The sequence below is a fragment of the Phyllostomus hastatus genome, unplaced genomic scaffold (assembly GCF_019186645.2).
Source record: "Phyllostomus hastatus isolate PE091 unplaced genomic scaffold, TTU_PhHast_1.1 phas_scaffold_182, whole genome shotgun sequence".
Classification (NCBI taxonomy): Eukaryota; Metazoa; Chordata; class Mammalia; order Chiroptera; family Phyllostomidae; genus Phyllostomus; species Phyllostomus hastatus.
Window position 1 is genome coordinate 1,466,596 of NW_025334013.1, and position 13,848 is coordinate 1,480,443.

Consider the following 13,848-nt stretch of genomic DNA (forward strand, 5'->3'; position numbering starts at 1 on the left):
TGGCCCTGAGCCGTCCCCAAGGCGGCCGGCCCGGAGGACAGTTTGGCGAGCCGGAGCCCATCCGTGCTGTCCTTCGAGGTTTGGTTTTCATTAGGCCGTCGGGCAGAGAGAAATGAACGGCTGGGGCCGGGGTGGCCGGGGGACGGTCGCATTTTCCCTGGAGCCATTGTGGGGAGACCTGTGCACCCCCACTGGCGCCCGGACCTCGGAAAGCTGTTGAGAGGAGGCTGAGCTGGGGCGGCGCGCTCGAAGACGGGTCTTGTCTGTGTGGCGGAGTTTCCGTCTTCCAGAAGGTTCCAGAAACCTCGGTCCCCACTCCCCCTGCGGCCCCTGATCTTAGGTAACCCGAGTCTACATTCTCCTAATAATTTATCAGTCATTTGCGGGCCAATTGCCTGCCACGCATGATCGTCCGGCATCAAATATTTGCCTTTCCAGACTCTCGGCTCTCGGGATCATCTCCTGGGCCCCCCAACAGCACCCCCGCCCCCCGCCCCCCCGATTAGGCACAGAAAGGAAACGCAACGGTGTTCCTCACTAAGATAATCATCATAAAAATCTTTTATCCCGGGCCCAGCTCACTGCGGCGGCCCCTATCGCGGCGGGAATTTGGGGTGGGCTTTGCCCGCCTGGAGCCGCGGGGCGGGCGGATCAGCATGCAGATGCCTCGTAACTGTGTCCCCCCCGGCTCTCCGAGCCCCTCAGGCACTGCCCCACTTTTCTGTTACGCTCCTGCCCCACCATCGAAAGTGGCTGACGGCCCTTCAGAGAGGCGAGCAAAGGCGGGTCTGGCCCACGAGCCGCCGTGGGGGCTCGCACGGAAGGCGGAGCGTCTGCCCCAGCCGCAGCCCCCGCGGCCCCCCACCACCCGGTTTCCAGGAGGACACTGCCGTGTTGAGTCAAAATCATGTGCTCTTGTGGGGGGCGGGGGGCTTTGCCGGGACACCGTTCAGGTCACGTGGAAGAAACGGCGGCCCCGGCTGGCCACGGCGCTGCGGGCAGGTCGCCGGCGGCTGGCCTGGGCCTGGACTGCTGTGTCCGGGCGGCAGCTCCTCGAAGAAGCGGGTCCCGCCATCCTCCCCGTGAGAGCAGAGGGGGCGCCTTTGCGCCCACCAACTCCGGACATTCTGTTTTGTGTTTACTCTTTCCGTGGAGAGGGGAGAGGTTTCTCTTTCAGGAGACCTTTTTCAGGAGCTCTTGGAAAAAAGGAAAGAAAATGATGTCCATTCAAATGTGCTTTTCTTTTGAGAAAGGCTCAGAATTATTAACTCTCCCCCGCTCTCCACGCGAAGGGCAAGCGGATGCAGCGCAGTGGGTGGAAGCCAGGAGACTGCCGTAGACAACGTGATCCGATACAATGTAACACAGTGTAACGCAATGCGCTACAGTCGGATTCGATACAGTGTAACATGACATACCCGCACCCCTCCAGGCTCCAGTAAGACAGGATTGCTTGTGCTGGACAAGTGACAGCCGCCAGGGCTCCGTGCGCCCCTCCCGCCCCGTCCCGCACACCTCAGCTGTTCCTTCGGCGCCGGCCTTACCTGCGTGGAAGGTGGCCGGGACTCCTGTCCACACCCCGGCGTGGATGGGCGAGGCTTAGACTTGTCCAGTCCCCGGCCCTGTCCTTTGACTGAGCAAACGTGGACCGCAGCGGAGTGGGAGGCGGCGAGGGAGGGCGAACGTCATCGCCACGCGCGAGTGCCTGCCCCCCAGGCCCCCCGATGCCGTCAGACGGAGAATCAGGCTGCGGTTTCACTTTAAGTCCAGATTCCAGATCAAACGTAGGAAAACCGGTTGGCCGGCGTTATGGATGCATGGGGCTGGCAGTTCCTCTTTGTTTTCAAATTGCAACTTCTCCGGTTGCTCTGAGCGGGGTGCAGAACGAGGAAACCCAAGCCGGCATTTCCGACCGGATCGTGACGCCAGCGTGCGCGCCCGCCGAGGCCCAGCGTGCCCGAGAGAGCCTGAGGCGCAGTTCTGTGGGGTCCGGGCGTGCGCCCGCTCTGTTCTGAAGCGGGCTCAGACGTGCAGGGGTCGGAGAGAGCTCTGAAGACAAGGAAGGGCGTAAGGGGTGACAGCCGGTCCCCGACTCACACGCCTGCCTGTCGCATGGCCTCCTGGGGAGTGCCCGGCCTGCCCCAGGCACGCTCATCCTGGCAGCCCTGGGGCTCCCCCCAGCGACATCTGCCTGTTCCAAGGGCGTGAGCCGAGGCCGCGCGAGGCCAGGTGGTGCCTGCGTGTCTGAGGGTGTCGTCCAACCCCGAGCGGTGCGGCCGGCCTCTCCCCCTCGGGCGTCCGCACGGGAAGCTTCAGGGGCCCGCCGGAGGGAGTGCCCACCAGGGCCTCTACCCGTGGGCTCGTGGAAGCATCCGGTCAGGAGGGGGTGGCCCACCCTCTCCCTGCCCGCCCCCACCCACACCGCCCAGGCTGGGCGGCTGCTCAGCCTTCCTGGGCACTCGGGAGTGTCTGTGGTGGTCTCTCTGATGCCCGAAGGGGCAGGAGGTAGAGAAACCCCTCTGCTGCCCACCCCGCCCGGCCCCCCTGACATCTGCACCCTGAGGGCCAGGCCCCGCGGGCTGCGCTCAGCTCAGGGCATCCAGGCTCCGCCCAGTGCCAGGCCCAGGGGTCTGTGTGCATGCGCACACAGGCACGTGGGCACATGGGGGTACACGAGCATACACACATGTGCATGCAAAGGCACACACAACATGAGAGCATTCACACAAACACACATACATGTTCACACCGATGTATCACAAGTGCCTATTCGCATGCAAACGTGCGCTCATTTATACATGTGCACCGGCAAACACGCACACCTGACACATTGCACACAAATGTTTGTGACACATGCAACCCAGCACATGTGTGCGCACAGAAACACACACGCCCGGATGCCCAAGCACACTCATACACACACGTGGCATGAAGGTATGAAAACACAAATTTCACACACGTAGCCACATACCAAAGCACACACACATGCTCATACATGCCAGGTGCGTGTATGATGCATGCCAAGGCAAACGCCAGTGTGGGCACACAGACATGTTGGCACACTCGCACAGCTGTGGGTGCCAATACGTGGGAACAGTCACACACACTCACATGAATCTCTCACGGCACACGCCCCTGCACACACGGCGTGTGCACACAGGCACACGCCCCTGCACGAGAAGCACCCACACACCCACACGCGGGCTCGCCAGCTGACACAGGCAGCCCACTCGTGCAGGCATCCTCGGCGCCGTGCCCCCCTGCAGCCCTGGGTGGGGACGCGGGGCTCCCCTCGGCGGGGCGGGGGCCTCGGGAGGGGCCGCCGCGCTCTCTCTCTCTCGGGGAAGGCCGCGCTCAGGCGGCCGCTGAGATGGGGGGGGGGGGTCCGGGGCAGGGGGCTGGGCAGGCCGGAGGTCGTCCCCCCAGGAAACTGACAGCTCCGGGCCGATTGTTTGGCTTGGCAGGCCGGTCAGGATGCTGCCTCGTAAACTTCATAATAGCCGCCCCCCTTTTAATTTGTTTGACCTTGACGACGATAATTTATGACATGCATTAGAGCTCTGTCATCTTTCTTCTCCTGATTCATAAACAAAGCACTTGGCCCGGCTCCCTTCCCGAGCGAGCGCCGGCCTCCTCCAGCCCACGGAGGCCTGCGGGGGAGTGGGGGGGGGGGCAGTGCTGCTCAGCGCCTCTGTCCCTGCAGGCCCTGGGTCCCCGGGGCCTCCACATCCCCCGGGGGGCAGCCGCCCCTGGGCCCAGGAGCGGGGCGGGAAGGAAGCAGGAGTGGGGGCGGCCAGCATGGGGCAGGCTCCCCGGGCCCCCGCCACCCTCCCCCCGTGGGCCCTGGGGGCCAGGGTCGGGCCCCCCCCCCCACCTCCCGAATGCTCTCTCTTGCAGAGGAGCCCACGTTCCGCTGTGACGTGTGTGACGAGCTCTTCCCGTCCAAGCTGGACCTGCGGCGGCACAAGAAGTATGCGTGCGGCCCGGTGGGGGCCACGCTGTACGTGGGCCTGGCCGAGGAGCTCAAGCCCCAGGGCCTGGGCGGCGGGGGCGGCGACGGGCGGGCCCTGGAGTGCAAGGACTGCGAGCGGACCTTCCCGGACAAGTACAGGTGCGGCACGCCGCCGCCGCCCCCGCCGCCCACCCGCCTCCCCAGAGCCACCCAGCGACCCCGGGGCGGTGGCCCTCGGAGCCGTGACGAGGGCGGAGGCTCCGCCCTGGTCTCCGATGGGCCAAGGCCTCCAGGGGCAGGCGGAGCAGAGGGTGCCCCCCGGGGGCGCATGCTCGTGGGACACTGAGGCCCAGCAGGCCCACGAGCCCGCTCTGACCCGAAGGCCGGGCCCTGGTCCGAGCCCCCAGCCCTGAGGGGCCCACCTGTTGTCCAGCTGAGGCGCCGGGGCCCTGCCGCTCCTCGGCCCGCAGACGGGTGTGAAGGCGGTGGGCAGCGAGGCCGGCCCACTGGGGTCAGGCCCCCGGGCTGCTGCTGTGGGGAGGCCCGAGACCCGAGTCGGGGGGCAGTCACACCCCGCTGCCCAGCGCTGGGTGAGGCGGCCTGACCGTCCGGACACGCAGCCCGCTCCCCAGGCAGCGGGCAGTAGTGGGAAGGAGCCCCCCGGGGGCCCCCCGGTCCCCCATCACGGGTACCAGCGCCAGCCCCCCAAGGGCAGCGCCCGCCCGTCCCAGGAGACCCAGCAGAAGAGGGTGTGGCAGGCCGGGCCAGCTGTGTGGTGCCGGACACCGTCCCCGGGGGTGGGCCCAAGCTGGCCCTCCGCTGCCTGGGGCCCGGCGGGCCTCAGGGCCGGAGGACCCCAGGAGAGCCGGGCCTCCCAGGGTCCGCAGAGGGAAAGCAGGGGCGCGGGCCCCGTGCTGCAGGGGACGAGGCAGCCTGCTCCACCGCGGCCCCTCCCCTGGCCCCCCCAGGGCAGATGTGCAGCCCCTCCGGGTCCCCAACCGGCTGGGGGGGGGGCGATGCCCCGCCCATGGCAGCCCCTCCCGGGGGACAGGGAGGCGTCCACCCCGGGCGGACGACCAGATGACGGAAAGCCGGCTTTCCAGCAGCCCCTGCCCGAGGCCCTGGGCGGCCAGCACTGCCCAGGGGGGTCCCTGTTTTCTTTACATAAACACATAAATCACAATTAACGACGGGAAAGACACTCGGTCTGCCGGGCGCACGGGAACCGGGCGCTTCGGGTCTGAACGGATGGCTGGGCCCCGTAATTAGCGGGCCGCGATGTCTCACCGCTCTGCTCATGAAGATTAACAGGGGTTACCTGGGCCAGGAGGAGAAGCGGGGGGTCCCCCAGGGGGTGGGTTAGAGCCGCTCATGCATCCGGGGCCCGGCCCTGCCCAGCAGCCTCCCGCTGCCTGCCCCCACCCCACCCTGCCCCGCCCTGTCCAGTTGGAGACCCGCGCCTGCACCCCCGGCCGCCTCCCTGTGTGGGAACGGCGGGTCGGTGCCGCCCGGCTGGGCCGGCGAGCACCCCGAGGCCGCTCAGGGGTGGCCCCACTCCCACGCTGGGGCTCACTCTGGTGCTGGAAGTCTCTGAACCCCTTCTTCCTCCGCCCAAGGTTAGCTTCAAGGTTAAAACTGTCCGGAAGAGAGGCCAGGAAGTGTGGGCTGGGGACCCCTGGAGGGTGGTTTTGGGTGAGGGCCGCGTCCTCCCCTCCCTCCCAGGGGTGGTGCAGAGCGGGATGGGGGGGGGGGTGGCACGGACAGACGCCGCCAGGCCTGGCTCCGACCCCGCGCCCCCCCCCCCCGCCCCCGCGCAGCCTGGAGCAGCACATGGTGGTGCACACGGAGGAGCGCGAGTACAAGTGCGACCAGTGCCCCAAGGCCTTCAACTGGAAGTCCAACCTCATCCGCCACCAGATGTCCCACGACAGCGGCAAGCGCTTCGAGTGTGAAAACTGCGTGAAGGTACCGTGCCCGCGGGCGCCCCCCCCCGGCCCCGCCCCATCTCCCCGGGGGGGCGAGTCTCTCGGCAGGCCGGCCGGCCCCAGGGCTGGGAGGGGAGGGGGCCGAGGGGGCCGGCCCGGGCCTCCCCCGTGTCCACCTCCGAGTCCCTCCTCACACCACGTCACGGCGACGGAGCCCTCTGGCCGGTTGTTGTCCACGACCCGGCGTCGGGGGAAGCCTCGCCAGCTCCCCCAGGCCGCCCAGGGGCTCACGGCCACCGCGGAGACCCACCCCGGCCGGGCCCGGGGCTGGGGCCGAGGGCCGAGGGAGGCCCCGTCCGGCGGCCGTGGGGACGGGACGGGCGGGGCGCCCACGGCCGGCCTCCGTGCCCTCAGGTGTTCACGGACCCCAGCAACCTGCAGCGGCACATCCGCTCCCAGCACGTGGGCGCGCGGGCGCACGCCTGCCCGGACTGCGGGAAGACCTTCGCCACGTCCTCGGGCCTCAAGCAGCACAAGCACATCCACAGCACGGTCAAGCCCTTCATATGTGAGTCGTCCCCGCCGCCCCCCCGGGCCCCGCGGGGCGGGCAGGGCCGGGCGGGGGGCGCGAGGACCCCCGTTGGTCCCGAGGCCGCCTCTCCGCGGCTTTGCGCCGTCTCACCTTCTCCTCTGGTGACTCGGCTCTCTCCCTCCGCCCTCTGGGCCTCCTCCCTGCCGCTCAGCCCTGCAGGGGCTGAAGGTGCGGGCGGGGATGGGGAGGGGTCAGAGGGACTGGGCAATAGTCCTGGGTCCCGCGGCAGGAGCCAGCAGCCGCCCTCCCCGCCCCCACCTCTCCCTGTGCTCACGCCCCAGCCCCACGTGAGCCCCAGGAGGCACGACAATCCCGGTGACACTCACCGGGTCCCACGGGGAAGCCGTGTGGGCGGCAGGGCCCAACATGCTGGGTCCCCATTCACACCGGCTCTGTGCTGAGTCACCATTCACACCAGCACTGGGCTGAGTCCCCGTTCACACCGGCACTGGGCTAAGTCCCTGTTTCACACGCATCATCTCACGGGCCCTCACGAAATCCTGGGAGCGGGGTCTGCACCGTTTCTAGGGCCCAAGCAGGGAACGGAAGCCCCGAGACCTGCGGGGCCAGGAGCGCCAGGCCCTGCGGCGGAGCCCCGGTCCCGGTTCGAGGCCGCAGGCTCTGGCCCCGCGGGCTGGGCGGCCGGGCGCATCTCAGGCCCCGTTGCACCAGTATCAGGAGGGGCGACCCTGGGGGCCTGGGGAGTTGGGGTCTGGGTGTCCTCGCCCTAGTGGGGGTCGTTCAGTGTGTGCGCGTGGCGGGGGGTGGGCACACTGACCTGCCCCCAGCCCCCAGCCCGCGGGTGTCAACTCTGCGGGCCATGTCCTGCCCCCAGGCCCTGGCGAGAGGACGCCCGAGCAGGGGGCGAGCGGCCCCCACTCTGCCCCACGGTGGGCGCGGTGACCTCTGCTGGGCCCCGGGGGGGAGCGACCAGGTGGGTGGCAGTGAGGCCGGGGGCCGTGGCTGTGCAGTGGGAAGCATGTCCCACTGGGGGGGGGGTGCGAGCACACCCCGCAGGGCTGGGGGTTTTCAAGCTGAGAAACAGGAAAACCTCGCGCAGGCTCGTGGGGGTGGCCCCGCTGGGCACGCCCCCGCCCCCGGCCAGCCCCCCGCCCCCCTACAACCCCGCAGCTCAGCCCCGAGCCCCCGCCTCGGGGCCCGCACGGACCGAGGCGGCGCGGCTCCCGGGCGGTGTCTCCGCGTAAGGGCCGGGTGTGCGTGCGTGCATGCGTGTGTGTGCATGCGTGCGAGGGAGGGAGAATCCGGGCTCCCGGGGGACGTCCCCTTGTGGACACTTTTCAGACAAGGACGTTATCTAGATAAGTGAGTGCAAATGCGTGTGGGCGTGAGTGTGCGTGTAGGGGCCGGGGGCGTGGCTGTGAGGACACTTGCATGGGCGTGTGTGTGAGTGTGACTGCGTGTGAGTGTGCACGTGTGCACGTGCTTGGGCAGGTGATGGCTCATGTGTGTGCATGTGGGTGTGGGGGTGTGACTAGATGTGAGTGTGCACGTGTGTGCGTGTGGGTGTGTGTGCGTGAGTTGGTGACTGCATGTGTGGGAGGGATGAGCGCGTGTGCACGGGTGTGTGGGGAGTGCACCCACCTGCGCACCCTTCACGGAAAAGAAACTGAGGCAGTGAGGGTGAGCCAGGGCCCCCTGCACCCCGGCAGGGCCTGGAGCCACCCTCCGACAGGTGCGGGTCCCCACGTCCTCGGGTCTCGCTCGGTCCCCGAGCAGTCACTTCTGCTGGCTCTGAGCCAGCTGCCAGCTGTCTGGGGTCTGGGACCTCAGGGTCCTAGGGGCCTCACCGTAGCCCCCCCATTTCAGCAGGACCCCTCCATCGTGGGAGCAGGTGGGCGGGGACCGGGTACCCCAGGCCCCAGCGCCCAGGCACCTGTCCAAGCTCAGGATGACAGCGGCCTCTAAGGGGGCCCTGGCAGCTGCCCCCAGGGTCAGGGACACAGCGGGGCGTCCCGTGTTCTGTGCAGCCAGGCCTGAGCTGAGGAGGGCCTTGCCCGCCCTCCCCCGCCAGAGCTGGGCGGGGGACCTGAGGGTGCTTACAGACGCCCACGGGGGCACCTCGCCCCACGGCGGCGGCCTCCCAAGGGGGCAGACTGGAGGCGGTGAGGCGGGGCTCCCCCCCAGCGGCCCTGAGAACGCCTCGCGGGGCGGGCGACCAGGAAGGCGGCGCGGCTGATACAAGTGGAGACACTGTGACTGGAGAACAGGACCCCGGGGCCCCGGCTCGCGGGGCGTGACGTCAGGGCGGCGGGCATGGGCGGCGAGCAAGACACTCGCTGATCTCCTCGTTGCGCCACGGCTGCATCGAGGACACAAACTGTGGGGCAGGGAGAGACTCCCGTGGGTGGGGTGGGGTGGGGGCTGCTCCCGCCGCTGCAGAGACGGGAGGAGGAAGAGAGGCTGCTGATGCATGGACAGCAGCTCGCAGGCCATCGGGGAGATGGCTGAGACCGGGCCCCCTGGGCCCCGGGGTGCTGGGGCTGGGCGCCGGCGGGCACCCTCCTCCCCTGTCAGAGCGGAGCCCGGCGCTGGCTCTTCACCCAGTTTGGGGAGGGTCCACTCTTCCCCAGCACGGACCCAGCCCCTCTCTGCAGGGCCCTGCTGGGCCTTCAGTCCCACCCCCACCTCAGGCCACCCCCAAACAGCGACCACACGCACCCGGGGCCTGGACTCCCCAGCTGAGAACCCCTGCGCGGGCCGGGGTTCTGAGACCGCTGTCTCCTGGGGGTTGGTCGCAGGGCCCGGGGCAGAAGGAGGGGACGGGGAGCTGGGCACACTGGGAACGTTGGGACACAGGCCACCTGTGGGGCGGTCAGGGTCACCCCTTACGCTGCGGAGCCGCATCACGGGCACGGGCAGGAAGGGAGGCACAGCAGCCAACGTGGCTGCGTGACCTTGGCCACGGGAGCGGTTCGGGGGACCTGGGCCCCCACGGCACAGACACTCAGGGAGCAGGGAGTGAGCGGCGGCACCCCGTTTCCCAAAGAGGGTTGGAGCCTGTCCACACTGCAGGGCACCACAGGGCCCCCCTGGTCCTTGTCAGCTCGTGCTGGTGACCAGAGGCCAGCCCTAGGGTGGTGTGTACGTGCACCTGTGTGCATGTGTGGACATGTGTGTGCAGGTGTGCACATGCACACTCCGGCACATGCACAACGTGCAACAGACACGCAGAGATTCACACGTGTGTCACACATCACATGACACACTGTGCATGAGTCTGGACACATGTGCACGCACGCACATACACGCTCACACACATGCGCCGGCCGCTCCGATCCCCAGAAGCGTCAGGGCGCCCGACGCCCCCCCCCCCGCGTTGGCGTTTCCCGGTAATTTCATAGCGTGTCTGTCTGCTCTCTGCTGGCGCTCCAGGTGAGGTCTGCCACAAGTCCTACACGCAGTTCTCCAACCTGTGCCGCCACAAGCGGATGCACGCGGACTGCCGCACGCAGATCAAGTGCAAGGACTGCGGGCAGATGTTCAGCACTACCTCCTCCCTCAACAAGCACCGGCGCTTCTGCGAGGGCAAGAACCATTACACGCCGGGCGGCGTCTTCTCCCCGGGCCTGCCCTTGGCCCCCGGCCCCCTGCTGGACAAGGCGAAGCCGCCGCCCGGCCTCAACCACGCCGGCCTGGGCTTCGGCGAGTACTTCCCCTCCCGGCCGCACCCGGGCGGCCTGCCCTTCTCCGCGGCGCCGCCGGCCTTCCCCGCGCTCACGCCCGGCTTCCCCGGCATCCTCCCGCCGTCCCTGTACCCCCGGCCGCCTCTGCTACCTCCCACGCCGTTGCTCAAGAGCCCCCTGAACCACACCCAGGACGCCAAGCTGCCCAGCCCCCTGGGGAACCCGGCCCTGCCCCTGGTCTCGGCCATGGGCAGCGGCGGCGGGCAGGGCGCGGCGGCCGCCCCGGGGCCGGAGGACAAGTTCGAGGGCCGCCTGGAGGACGCGTACCCCGAGAAGCTGGCGTCCCGGGGCAGCGACCTGTCGGACGGCAGTGACTTCGAGGACGTCAACACCACGACCGGGACGGACCTGGACTCGACCTCGGGCTCGGGCTCCGACCTAGACAGTGAAGTGGAGAGCGAGCACGACAAGGCCAAGGCCAAGAGCAAGGCGGCCGGGGGCAAGCCACACGGCGGGGGCGGGGCGGCGCCCCCGGGGGCCCCCAACAGCGTGGGCGAGGTGCCCGTCTTCTACGCCCAGCACTCCTTCTTCCCGCCCCCCGACGAGCAGCTGCTGGCCGCGTCCGGCGCTGCGGGCGACTCCATCAAGGCCATCGCCTCCATCGCGGAGAAGTACTTCGGGCCAGGCCTCGTGGGCGTGCCGGAGAAGCGGCTGGGCGCGCTGCCGTACCCCTCCGTGTTCCCGTTCCAGTTCCTGCCCGACTTCCCCCACGCCCTCTACCCCCTGGCGGACCGCACCCTCGCCCACAGCCTGCTGGTCAAGGCCGAGCCAAAGTCACCCCGGGACGCCCTCAAGGGGGGCGGCCCCAGCGCCGAGTCCCCCTTCGACCTCACCACCAAACCCAAAGAGGCCAAGCCCCTCCTGCCGGCGCCCACGGCGGCCCTGGTGCCGGGCGAGGAGCAGCCGCTGGACCTCAGCATCGGCAGCCGCGTCCGCGCCAGCCAGAGCGGCGGGGGCGGCGGGCGCGAGCCCCGCAAGAACCACGTGTACGGGGAGCGCAAGCCGGGGGCCGGCGAGGGGCTGCCCAGGGCCTGCCCCGCGCAGCTGCCGCAGCAGCCGCCCCTGCACTACGCCAAGCCGTCGCCCTTCTTCATGGACCCCATCTACAGGTATCCACACGCCCCGCCTCCCGCTCTCCCCCGGGGCCGGGGGGGGGGGGGGGCCGCCGCGGGGCGGACAGCAGGGTGGGCGCAGCCTGCGGGGCCAGGCTCTCGTGCCGCCACCCCCACCCCCAGGGCCATCCCTCTGCCTCGGCTGGGCCGGAGCCGCCGGGGCTCAGGGGGTCAGTGCCGGAGCCCGAACCTGGTGTTCCTGGGCTGGGCGCCTGGCTAGGCCAGGTGAGGAGGGCAGGGCCGGGCCTCCTGGACGTGCGTGGTCCCCTTTTGCTGGCGGCCCCTGGGCTACCCGCTGGGCTGACTGAGCGTCTCCCGAGCCCCCTGCTGGCCCCACCCCGGGCCCCCTTCTGTCTCCAGCGGTCACCTCTGCACCACCCCTGCCTCCCACAAAACTTGGGTGCGCTCTGTCTCCTCTGCTCCCGGCCGCCCACCCCGCTCATCACAGCCACAGCCGGCTGTTCCTGGCAGCCCCGGGGAGGCAGAGCAGCAGCCCCTTGGCCCCCCCAGGGGAGAAGGAAGGCGGGGGAGGCAGGAGGAAGCTTGGGAGGCTTTGCAGGAAGTCAGTGTCTCTTGACTCAGGTGGCCTGCCCTGGGAGGGGCCCGCTTCACCCCTGTGCCCGGTTTCTGGGGGGGCTTTGACCGGTAGGTTTGCTGGGTGGGAGGGGGCTGGCCCCCGCCGCGCGTCCCGGGGAGCTGGGCAGCGGAGCCCTGAGGAGAGGGCTGTGCCCGCGGGCGGCTGGGGACGGAGCCTGCAGTGCGGGCAGCGGGCCAACTTGGGCCCCGCCCCGCGTGCAGAGGCCCGTGTGCCCACGCGTGTGCACGCACGCCCAGGAGCAAGTGAGCACTCGGCGGCCCCGAGGGCCGGCCAGGGCCCGGCACGGGCGTGCCGGTGAGGCCGCCGCTGTGAGGGGGCACGCGGGAGAGAGGAGGCCCGTCAGGCAGAGGTGCCGGCGAGGGGTGCTGGGGGGGGGGGGTGCCGCACTCGGTCCGCCTTCTTGCCCACTCGGGGCGCCCTGTGCGGGCCGGCTGCCGCGGGACAGAGACCAGCAACGAGGCCGGAGGAGAGATGGGGACACACCACACCGTCCTCCTCCCCCTGGGGTCCCCTCCCTCCCGGCCCTGCAGGGTCCCCTGGGAGGCCGAGTCCGACCCCCAGTCCTGCTCCGGCCAGGGCCTTGGTCAGACCCTCCGAGCCGGTCTCCACAGCCCCCCACGGGGTGACCTCACTCCTCCGGGAGCCCGGCCATCCCAAAGCAACCCTGAGGCTCCCCGGCTTCTCCCTCTGGACCGGGCTGGGGTCTCATGGAGTCACCTTCGAGGGGTCCTGCCCCTGGGGCTCCCGGGCCAGCCCGGCAGCCTCCTGGCACTCGGCCCCCTCTCCTGTGACTGTCCCCTGTCCTGCTGCGGTCCGAGTCCCAGCCAGTCCCCTGGAGGGCGGAGTCACAGATAGAAGCGATGGGAGTGTGGCCCCAGGCAAGGCCCCCGCAGGAGCAAAGCCGGACCCGCTGGGCTGGAACTCGTGCCTTCGAGGGGCTGCGTCTGCGTGGGGGAGGGGACCGCCTCTCCCCCAGGCTGAGGCTGCATCTCAGGCCCGCAGGGAGGCTGGGGCCAGCAAGGCTGGGAGCGGTGAGAGGACTGCGGGTGGAGGGTGGAGGGAGGATCTCTGGACGTGCCCCGGCCACCTCCACTTATCCCGTGACCAACAAAGTTGTCAGTGGCATTTGGCCGCGAGTTTTTGGGTAGGACCCTGCCTGGCTTCATGAGGTGGCCGTGGTGGCTTCCCCGGTTAGGCTGAGTGCCTCATGCTGGAGGGGCAGGGACGTCGGGGTGTCCGTGGCTGCTTCCCCCACGCTGCACGTTCTGCGGCGACAAGCCAGGGACCAACCTGGGCTGGGTGGGCGCACTGGGGGCCACAGGAAGGGTCCTGAGCTCTAGCACGTAGTGTCACACGTGCGGGGCGCCCGCAGCTGGCGTGGGTGGGGGGACGCGAGAGAGACCCGGAGGGGCCCGGAGCTGGGCGTGGAGAGGGCAGGGCGTGGGGCGAGGGCGCCTCAGGCAGCGGGCCGGGGGCTCATGGAGGCAGTGGGTTGGCCAGGGCAGGATGTCCCCAGGCCGTCAGGCGAGACGATCATCTGGGGGCCGTGGACGCAGGCCTGCCGTGACCAGGCCCCGGCCTCGAGGCCGTTGGGGCCAGACAGGGGCCCGGCGGGGCCACTGGGGGGGTACGTAACCCTCTGTGTTGCCGTCCAGCAGGGTGGAGAAGCGGAAGGTGCCGGACCCCGTGGGCGTCCTGAAGGAGAAGTTCCTGCGGCCGCCCCCTCTGCTCTTCCACCCCCAGGTGAGGCCCCCGTGCGGGGCTGGGCTCCGGGGGGGCAGGAACCCCATGCCCACAGGGGGGGCGCACCTTCCCCACCTGCCCGTCAGACCCCCAGCGTTCTCCCCCTGCGGACTCCACGCGCCACCGGCCAGGATGAGTGAGGAAGAGGGTGGTCCTCCGAGCGGGCAGCACTGTGGGGCCCTCGCAAGCAGCTGAGGGTCCCGGCCCACGGGGTCCGCCCGC

The 13,848-nt window shown here is 69.8% G+C and overlaps 1 protein-coding gene across 10 annotated transcripts in view; it reads left to right on the forward strand.

The window, feature by feature from the left end:
• PRDM16 (PR/SET domain 16) overlaps positions 1–13,848 on the forward strand; it is a 273,345-nt gene that overhangs the window by 243,937 nt on the left and 15,560 nt on the right. For 7 of the 10 annotated variants that reach the window (XM_045859398.1, XM_045859400.1, XM_045859401.1 and 4 more), the window contains 5 exons: positions 3,898–4,111; positions 5,770–5,917; positions 6,292–6,445; positions 9,863–11,282; positions 13,539–13,626. In XM_045859398.1, the coding sequence (XP_045715354.1) occupies positions 3,898–4,111; positions 5,770–5,917; positions 6,292–6,445; positions 9,863–11,282; positions 13,539–13,626 (2,024 nt within the window). The remainder of the gene's footprint in view (positions 1–3,897; positions 4,112–5,769; positions 5,918–6,291; positions 6,446–9,862; positions 11,283–13,538; positions 13,627–13,848) is intronic. The other 3 variants (XM_045859399.1, XM_045859408.1, XM_045859405.1) reach the window with 2 other exon arrangements.